The sequence below is a fragment of the Castor canadensis genome, chromosome 13 (assembly GCF_047511655.1).
Source record: "Castor canadensis chromosome 13, mCasCan1.hap1v2, whole genome shotgun sequence".
Classification (NCBI taxonomy): domain Eukaryota; kingdom Metazoa; phylum Chordata; class Mammalia; order Rodentia; family Castoridae; genus Castor; species Castor canadensis.
Genome location: NC_133398.1, coordinates 89717749 through 89728335, shown reverse-complemented (window position 1 = coordinate 89728335; position 10587 = coordinate 89717749). Strand labels below are relative to the sequence as shown.

Here is a 10587-nt window from a genome sequence, read left to right as displayed (position 1 = left end):
ATACAATCTCATCCACAGACTGCCTTACCCACTGTGTACCATCACTACCTGTAACAGCACTTGGGAAACAGTCAAGCTCAGTAAATATTGGGCTCAAAAAATGTTAACTGAACCAATGAACAGACAGGCTGAAGCCAGCTCACAGACAGCCTTAGAAATCATGCTGAAGGGTAAAATGTCTGTTTTTGGAAAGAATGAGCAAAAAGAGGTTTGTGGCCCATCAAAGAATATTAATTTTTGCCCTACAATCACACTAGAACTATTTATGAGACTCTCCCTTAAGGGGTTTTGATTCTCATCTTGAGTTTGGCACTTACCTGGGAAGATGTTCGGGAAAACTTGCACTAAAAGATATTTAGAGAGCTAACATCTGCAGGACAATGAATAACTCTATAAAAACTTAAGTCTTATGGTATGAAATGTGACTCATGAACTGTCAGAGAGGTCAAAAGTTAAAGGGCCTTATACCTAAATCCTTACTCTACAGAAAGTTAAGAAATATAAACTCACAAATAAGTGAAATACACTGGAGCCCTGAGTTCAACCCCAGATACAAAAAAAAAAAATTTGTAACACAGATACAAAAAAAATCAATTGCAGAAAATTGAGTATTCCTAGAATTTTGCATTTGAAAATTTCTAACCCTGCAATGTTAAGTTAAAGTATATTCATCTTTTTCCACTTTCAGCTATGAAAACATAGTTTAAAGTCCAGATCTAGAAAGAAAACTTTGGTTATTTTACTTAGAAGTTTGCAATAATATACTTGCCCAGACATTCACTTCCATTTTGTGGGTTTTTTGATATACCCTTCAGAAGGCTACTTGTTATAATATAAATATAAAGATTACTTTCCACTCAGAGAATTCCACTATCACACCCAACACTTCCATCGTCATTTAGTTTCAAGGTCCCAGTCAGAGGTCTAATATTTTCTTCAGCCCTTCAGCCATTTGATCCATCAGCCATTAATAAATGGATTCTACCCCAGTGACTCCATTCAGATCTTTCCATCCCAATTTTCAGGCTCTCATTTATCTCCCTTCAACCATTTCCTCCTGTCTCCTCTTTTAATTCATCCTATGCAAAACCCTACCCTATGTGATACCCCAACTTTGTGTCCTTTGAAGCGTGAAAATTTTAGGTGGGAGGCAGTTTATTAATTGTAGAGAGACACCTCTATAATACTCCATCCCCCTAGTAAATCAGCAAACTTCTGTAGTTCTGTTACAAAGTGATGGCTTCAGAAAAGTTTCTGTTTTTCAGTTGAGGGTGGTCAAAGTGCCGGGCAGTATTTCAAGCCCTTTATATACATTAACTCATTTAGTCCTCACAGCGACCCCATGAAAAGGGTGCTGTTAGACATATTTTACAAATGATGAGGCTGAGGTTCACAGAAGTTCAGTCCCTTGCTCATAGTTCCTTATTAGTAGGTATGAGGTCAACTAAGCTAGCTGTTGAGCACCTACCTGTGACCATACAATGTGCTGCCTATTTTTTGCTCTGCTCATGACTACTGTGTCTGTGTGTATGTCCGCAGGAACACTATGCAAAACCTGCCTTATATGCCCTGTCATTTCTTTGATCATTTGCTATGGTTTTGATCTTCAGGGACCCCCAAAGGCCCATGTGTTTGGTCCCCAGCCTGTGGCACTACTGGGAGGTGATAGATACTTTTAAGAGGTGGGGCCTAGCTGGAAGTCTTGGAGGAGATATTGGGACCCTAACCCCTCTTCTTTGTCTTTTAGATTCTGGGCTACCATGAGATGAGCAGCTTGTTCTGCCATATGCTTCCTGCCATGGCATTCTGCCTCACCATAGGCTCCAAAGCATCAACTGAAACCCAGGTGAACCAAAATAAACCCTTCCTCTTTTTAAGGTGATTGTCTCATGTGTTTTATTACAGTAATGGAAAACTAGCTAACACATCATCTATTTAAGCATCAGGACTCTTAAAGTTCTAAGCTCTGTGCACACATACAAGAGTGGAGGCAGCAGATCAAGGGCAGGGGATGTGTTTCTAATTAAAACAAGTAGAAGGTCAATAAGGATGTGAGAGCCTCATTCTAGTGGGAGCTCACAGAAAACTTTCTTGGGAAGTGAGACTGGAGGAGGGAGGTCAGAGAAAGAGGCTGACCCTCTAGAGGTCATGAAGATGACCAGAGCACATCCTGAAATGCTGCTACAGAAGTTCATTCATGGACTGGAGGTGTGGCTCAAGTGGTAGAGTGCCTGCTTTGCAAGCCTGAAACCCCGAGCAAAAGCTCACTCACTTCTCTTAGCCGTCATACCCCTCACTGGCCTCCCTGTCATCTTCTGGGCCAAGATGACTTGGCTGAGCCACAGCCATGCAGTCAACCCTTTCTTCCACTGGCCAGCTTGACATGGCCAGAGAAGACAAGTGTTGCAGAGGTAGGGTGTCTTGCAGACACGTCCCAGAATTAAAACTGCTTCAGTAATATCTGCAGTAAAGCTGAAGAAAATAGTCAAAAGGCCAAAAGAAGCAGACTTTATTAAATTTATAAGGCACAAAATATTTGTAGTTCCTTAGACATTTGCATTGCCATAAAATTACATTTTATGATAAAACTATTAATGGTTTGAGGAGAAATAAACCATATGGGCAAAATATGGCCCCAAAATATGAAAATGTAAACGATATAAATCAAAATCATAAAAAATTATTTGATTCTCAGAAGCCTACTTAATATATACATATGAACTTTCTTATACACATATACAATAAAAAACCCATAAAACCATCACTCTGAAGCTGGCCACTGTATAAATATGAAAATAAATCTTTATCTTTAACTTCAATTTTATCTTCAGCAGGAGGGATGTGTGGTTTGGATTTATGCAAATCACAACTAGTGTCAAATAATCAACTGTTACATAAATCATATAAAGTAGCAAGGAGAAAAATAAATTACAAAAATAAACAGGGCTTAAAGTTAATGGTGAAAAATGCCACCTTATCCAACATTATTTTCCACAATGAAATTAAAGTATTATCCAATATGTCAGGATACATAAAACAGGAGTATAGCTTAATTGTGATTTTAAAAGCTCTCACAGGAAAAGTAGAGACAAAAGGAATTTCTCCCATAGGAGGATGAAACATATAAAATTAAGCCTAAATTGAGAACATTAAATATGTTTGTTCTTAATGAAAATACACTTAAATTTGAGAACACCTTTATGAAATCAAAATGTGGGCAAATACTCAGGATCCTCCATTAAGGCAATTAAGAGTTTTAAGTAGCTTTTCTTTAAACATGTTTGCTAACCAGAGGTATGTCTCTAACCTGAATTACATTGCCGAAATATATATCTGTGCTCAAATAGTTGTTGAAGATGATTGGTTTTGTCTATTAAAGTCTCCTAGGTTATGTCCTAATAGACTTGAGTGTGCTGGCAGCACAATCCAGAGCCAAAGACCAATACAATACTTCTGTATTAAAGGTACATGCTTATTTACAGATTGTAAGACAAATACAAAGAGACACTTTGGAGGAAATAAATAAGGGTAAACAGTAAAATGCATACTAATCAGTTTGTACATTAAAACCCAGACACATGTCTCATTGATCAACACACATGTATTAGGTCTGACCACTCCTGAACTTAGGACATTCCACTGGGGCAAACAGCAGTGGAAAACTTTTGTTTTACTATGTCTCACATACCACAAAAATAATATCCACTCCCACTTCCCATTTACTTTGACAATTTCTCATAAGCAAGGCATTCTTCTTGGTCAGAAATGTTACCTTTTTTATGTGACCAAAGAAACAGCAATCCACTGTAGAGTTACCAAGGATCTAATTTCCCAGTAAAAAATGTCAAATGTCTTCAACAGGGAGAAGACATGATTTTAAAGGTTAAATTGTGTGGTAGGGTGAATATAGTGCAAATACTGTGTACACATGTATGTAAATGGGAAAATGAGATCTGCTGAATCTATTCCAGGAATGGGGGCAGATAAAGGAGAATGATGGAGAGGGTGAATTCAACATGATATATTTGATATATTGTAAGAAATTTTATAAACGCCACAGTGTACCCCCTGTATAACAATGAAAAAGAAAATAAAATGAAGGTTAAATGATGCTGTGGCTATTTACCATTTTTGTGTGTGAAATATCTAGTCAACTTCCATTGTAAAAAAATAAAGCTTGATGAATTTAAAGTTTGATCAGACAAATCATGAATAGGAAAAGGACTGCTACATGGCATTATTGTAATTCAGCTAGAAGAAATGCTTTGAACTCATACAGTAAAATAAATAACGGCTACAATTTATGCTTTTGGGTGGGTTACTTGGAGCCTGGGTCTGTATGAATCAAGACAAGTTCAAATCTCTTGCTGGGAACAGCTTAATTGGTTCAGATCACTGAGAGCCAGGCATCGCTGGCCCGCCCTGGGTCCAGTGCTGAGTCGCTTGGCTTTTAGACATTTCAACGGGGGAAATCTGTGAAAAACTGCAGGTTCTAGAAGGAAAACAAGACCGATTAGGCCACTGGTGATGAGGAGTCACATTAAACAAAGGAACCTGGCTTGCTTTTTAGGTGGCAATTCTTCTTTCAAGGAATCGTTTTCCAAAACCGTTCATAATACTTCCTTTGTTGTTCATTATTTAAGGACGTTAATGCTCAAAACTGTGCAGTTAGGGGATTGGCGTTGTATTACAGATATTGCACCATCGGGAGATGAATATTTTCATTTGGAAAAATATTAAATCATTCTAAGTGCCAGTGTATTTTTAATGAGATATAAATCACATGTCATGAAATATATCCTTTCAAAACATGTAACTTAGCAGAGTTTTGGTAAATTCAAAAGTTATGCACTCATTACCATTGTTATAATTCCACAACGTTCTCTTCATCCTCCAGAGCTCACACACCCACTAACAACTAGGCCCAGCTGCCCTCTTTCCCTAAGCTGCTGGAAACCACAGACTGGTGTGTATTTGCAGGGGAGACACTTTCCTGACATTGTACTTTCCGTGTGTGGCTTCTGTGATTATAAATATCCTTGTTTCTACATACAACTTTTCATACATGTTTTCTTTTCACATAAAAATTTTTCTTTTTCCATCAGAGCCTAAAATATTACCATTTTTCAATTAAATCCTGGTCTCATTTCAGAAAAGAGAAAAATAAATACCCCAGTATTTAAAAATAAAAAAAAGCAGGGATAATCAGAGTCCTTATCTGAGAGGTGTGGAGGCCTGCGAGGTCTTGAGGCCAAGCTGCTTGATTCATAGAGAGGAAAGAAATCTAGCATGGACAGGTGACATGGCCAGGATCACCAGGGCAGTGAACAGTGAAGCTAGGGTGAGAACAGTCTTCTATGAGTGCTCTAGTGTCAAATATTGTAAGTAAACACCATTGTAGTTTAACTACACTCTGCCACCTCATGAATCTATGCCAATTATGTCAGTGGTTTCTTCTGTAGCTTTGACCTGAATATGCGATTTTTAAACCACATTAAAAACATTAGCACATTATGTTTTAATACTCTTACCAAAAGGACAGGAGGGCTGAGATTGCTCACTGAGACACAGCAAAGAAGAGCTGAGGTTCCAGAGGGACTAGAAAGCACAGTTCAGATTTCCCACACTGCAACTCTCTATAGGGCAGTGTCATTAGAATATGCCACTTGATTGTGTAACCAAACAAGTCACAAGTTTCAGTTTTCTGAAAATGAAGCCACCACAGGCAGAGGATGGTTGGGACTTAACCATTACAACAGTTCTTCATCTGTGCTGACTTTTTGGAACCGGTCCCAGCCAGACTGGTGATGGATTTGCTGTCATCTTCCTCGGTTCTTTTCTTCACTTCCCTGAGGAATGGAAGGAAAAGATTACTCAGGTACAAAACTAAATTACAGATGGCTCTGTAGAAATAAAACCAGCAATGCCGAGTGTTTGCGTGAGCAACCTAGACATTGTTCTAAATTCTTTGTAGGTGTCAACATACTTACTCTTCACAAGACTCTGTAAATTTGTTGTGCCCCATTGTATATGTGAGGAAATAAAGACAAAAGAAGTTAAGAAATTTTCCTTAGGTCACATGAATTGAGAAATGGGATTGAAACCATGACAATGGCTCCAGTGCCTGTATTCTAAGGACCAGGCCAATCTCCTTCCACCCCTCTCTTCTGAGGTGTCAGGATGCCCGATGGTCTGCCACATGTGCAGTTCGCTCCAACATGCTAGGCCCTGCTTCCATACCCAAGGAATACCCACGGTTTTCTATTTTTTAATTACACATGATAATGGAGATAACAATGGATGGTTAAAATCCCAGGAAAACAAAAATATTCCCTTGCTTCTTCCTAAATTTCTTTTAAAAGGCAACACTGACAAAAAAGGCCAATATCTTATGAAAGATCCATGTGAATTTGTTACGGAGATGGTAGAAAATACATGGAAAACTCATAAATTTCCAAACGCAAAGTCTTGGTCATTGTGTCGTAAAAAGCTCAGTCACAATTAGACACAGTTTGCTTTGGCTGTAGATTACCATTATTTTGAAATGAGGGATTCAACTAGAGACGTAGGTAAGGTGAGACCTGGAGGACTATGGGCCCATGCTAAGGAGCTTGGACTTTACGTTGTAAACATGGCACTGGCATAGGGTGGTGAGCAAGAAAATAAATATTGATTGAAGTTTTATTTGCAACGACTATTCTGGAGCTGGGATGTGGCTCAGTGGTACAGTGCTTGCACGAGGCTCTGGGTTCCATGCCCAACAATGAAAAGAGAAATACTGTGATTTAGAGCATGGGATGAACTGATACTGGAGATAATCTAAGATAGAACCTCCTGCACCAAGCTAGGAAATTTTGAGGCCTGACCCAAAGCAGAGAGAGAGAGATAGCAATGCATAGACTGAACATCAACAGAGCTCAGAACCCATTGGAGGTAGGAGGTAAAGCAAGAGAGGACAGGAAAGGAATCAAGATTGAGCTTGAGTAACTGGGTTAATTACAATTTGGTAGATTCCTGAAAAAAGGAAGAATGAAGAACAAATTTAAAGAAATGGTAACACTTTTGGATTTGGACACATAGTCATTACATCTATGGAACTTCCAGTTGGTGGCTCAGAATATGTTTATGGCATTAAAAAAAAAAAGAGGGTTAAAAAAATGGAAACAGGAAGTGATCAGCTGAAGATGGTTTCAGAAGCCATAAGGCAGAGACAGTCAGAGAAAGAGAGAGAGAGAGGCAGAGAGATGAGAGAGAAAGGGAGAGGAAGAAGAAGAAGGAGAGGGAGAGGGGCAGGAGTGCAGAATGGAGCCCTAAGTTGACCGAAATTGAAGGGCCAACTGGTGATTCAGGCCAGTAGTGAAAAGTCCCAATTTTGCTACTTTCTAGCTTTGAAAATTTGACCACGTTGATTAAACATTCTAATTCCCAGATTTCTTTCCCTATAAAACAAGTATAATAATCATAGGATCCTCACAAGACAATTTGCATCTCTCCCTTGAGGGAAGTCCAATGGCGTCTACCAGCTACAACATACTGTATGGCTTGAGGGTCCTATATTTTCTTTTTGTTCCCTCTATTGTTAAATGCAAGGCCTGCATTTTAGTCCCTTGATATCCCATTGATCCCAGTACAGGACCATGCAGATCCTAAATTCTCATAATAATGCAGATATTATTGAACCTCAAAGCAAATATTATTAAGGGGAGACTAACATTTCCATTTTAGACTTGAGCACTTTTACAAGCAAATCTGAAGGCAGAGCATAAATCAATTAAAGACTTTGCATATTTGCTTTATTCATAATTTTTATATTTAACACATTGCCCAAATGAAGCCATAATACAATAACACACAACAACAAAAACTCCATTTTAAGTGATTTACAAGAAGCTTGTGTAATTTCTTTGTCTAAAGCATAAAAAGTAACTACATTCTGACCACTATACAGTTGAGGTGACCTTGTTATCAAAGTGCCTTTGCACAGCAGTTGTTTTAAGCAAATAAACAAAAGCTGGTTTCTAAGCTACAATGCAAACACAGCCAATGCCTGGCTGACTCAGCAGTCTCAGTGCAAGCAGATGGGGAAGAAGCAGGCAGCAAAGGCCGCTCCCATCTTTATGATACAATAAAGAGAAGAGTCCACACTTGGGGTGTGACCAGGGCACTAAGTACCAATTTAACTTTAATATGACCCCCAAACCCAATTGGCACTAAATAGAGATTACATTATTCAGTACAGTATGGACAGTCATAGACTGTGAGTGTTGGAAAGGACTTTTGAGATTGTTTTATTCAGCCTCTTTCCTTATTCTACAGATGAGAGACACCTAAAGTAAGACAGACTTGTTAAAGACTCTATGGCTATTTAGGAGAAGATTTAAGAATGGACTTTGAGTCTCCTCCTACCAAAATCTTCCAATATGCTGGATAGCAGCCCATAACCAAGTTCAGCTTGAGAATCTCTTATCTAAAATGCTTGGTCCTGGAAGTTCCTCAGATTTCAGAATTTTGCAAACTTTGGAGTATATAAATTCAAAACAATCCAAAAATCTGAAATGTTCCAAAATTCAAAAATTGTGACAAAGAACATTCATGCTCCCAAAATTTCAGATTTTGGAACACTTAGCATTTCAGAGTTTTGGACTGGAGACACTCACCCTGTAGAAGCATCCTTTCCAAGGATGAGGTGGTAGCAATGCAGTACTCACAGGCCAAGACTAAGGCAGCACCCAGCTCTCACTGAACCTTGGCCCAATGATGCTCTAAAGACCTGTGGGTTTTTCTCCAGCCCTATCTACCTGCACCAGCAGCTACATCACCTCCACCCAGGAATCCTCAGGTACATATTCACAGAACACCAGCACAATTGTTTGAAGAGTGAAAAATCTGCCAATTGAGTAAGTTATTCCATCTTTTCTAAAGGAAATACTGCATTTTGTAGTTTGTTTAACCAAACAGTTGATTTTCTCTATGTACAAGAGGCACATGGAATCCATTATTTGACTAAATATATAAAGGTGTTACTCTGACTCTTTTCTGACAAGTGTTATTACAAGATTCTCTTACTAAACACAGACAAAAAAAATCTATGGAACACATGGATCTATACATGTTTAGATGTTTGCCTTATTACTACCTGTTCTATGATACACTCAGAGTCTACTATATTTTTGCTTTAACAAAAGTGATTTCTACTGTTGTAGGACATAGCCATTTCTCATGGACTGATGTCAAAGGGGAAGATGTTCAAGATACTGAATATGAGCCCAGGACATCTGCCATAAACTGAAGTGACACAGGCCACCTGAGTCCTGGGGTCTGTTACCATGTTTTTTCAAGTGAAGGTAGCCATCTAGTCCTAGGCCCTAGCTCAAGCACTCTCTGCTAATAGAAATCTAGTCTATCAGACATCTAAATACCAAGTCATTGAAAAGTAGCATTGACAAAGCTGCAAAGTAGTTTAAATGCCAATGTTTATTAAAAGAGATCAATTATCCTACTAAGGATTCTCACAAAACCTCACAAATAGTCAAGACAAGGATTGCATATCTAGGTTTGCTGCTATTAGAAATCACTGTCCTACATGTTGCTTATGCATATTTTTACTTTTTATTCTCTTGTGTGTGCATGGAGGGGGGTATATAATCACTTTAGGCCAGAAAAAATCTTTCCATCTGTATTAGATAAACAAAGCACAAAGAGAAATCTAGCTGCTGTTTGTTATTTCCTAAGAACTCTTCAAGAATTAAAACATGCACATTTACATATAAGTTATTTAATGATGCAATTTTCATTGTAATCTACATCCCAAAATATAATTTATGATTAACACCATTGCCTTAGCTGAATAATTACCATGGTAATAATTTTGACAAAGTGATTTCAACTGGCATGATGTACAATTTGCTTTGTTAAGTTTTTTCCCCCTTTACTTATGAAAATGTCATAATTAGCTGTATTCATAATAATTCCTGGAGATGACTCCTACAAGTCAACTATTATCTTTGTGGTGACATCTTGCAAAAATGTCAACAACACCTCAGATGCACCTGTTTCATTTGGCACTGATGATATTTTGCCAATGTTCATAAATAAATGAGCAATATTTCTGGATTTTATAGTATCCATGTGTATTTGTTTCTCCTACCATAAGTGAAAGACAGGACAGTGTTTTGGAATGTATATTCTAAATGCATGTTATGGCCAAGGAATCTGACACATACATTAGCTAAATGAAAATTCAAACTAAACCCAATCTAGTTTTTGAAATGCAAGGCACATCCTTACCGAGCAAGATGGAGAACAACTTCCACTACATTGGATCCATCTTTGGCACTTGTTTCACAGAATAATGCCCCATAGGTCTGCAGAAAAGAAGTAAACACAATTAAGTTAAGGCTTCAAGTGGTTCTCCTGAAGTTTTAGTTATAAAAAAAAAAATTATATTTTCATGTTGAGCATGCTAAAAATGACTAATAGGTAAGAAATTGAATTCAGAGTTTCAGTACTTAAAACAAATAACAAGCCTGAGTATAGTTATTCCAAGAATACCTCTTAGATGATTTTTATTTTGCCTGAAAAATATAA

General features: G+C 37.9%; 1 protein-coding gene across 1 annotated transcript in view; it reads right to left on the bottom strand.

Annotated features, from left to right (window-relative positions):
• Positions 1 to 5020: 5020 nt before the first annotated feature.
• The window catches only part of LOC141415473 (ras and EF-hand domain-containing protein-like), a 38844-nt gene continuing 33277 nt past the window's right edge, over positions 5021 to 10587 (bottom strand). Inside the window, exons 16-17 of the mRNA XM_074052191.1 lie at positions 10288 to 10364; positions 5021 to 5849 (exon numbers count right to left, since the gene is read on the bottom strand). Coding sequence (XP_073908292.1) covers positions 5744 to 5849; positions 10288 to 10364 — 183 coding nt within the window. The 3' untranslated portion in view covers positions 5021 to 5743. The remainder of the gene's footprint in view (positions 5850 to 10287; positions 10365 to 10587) is intronic.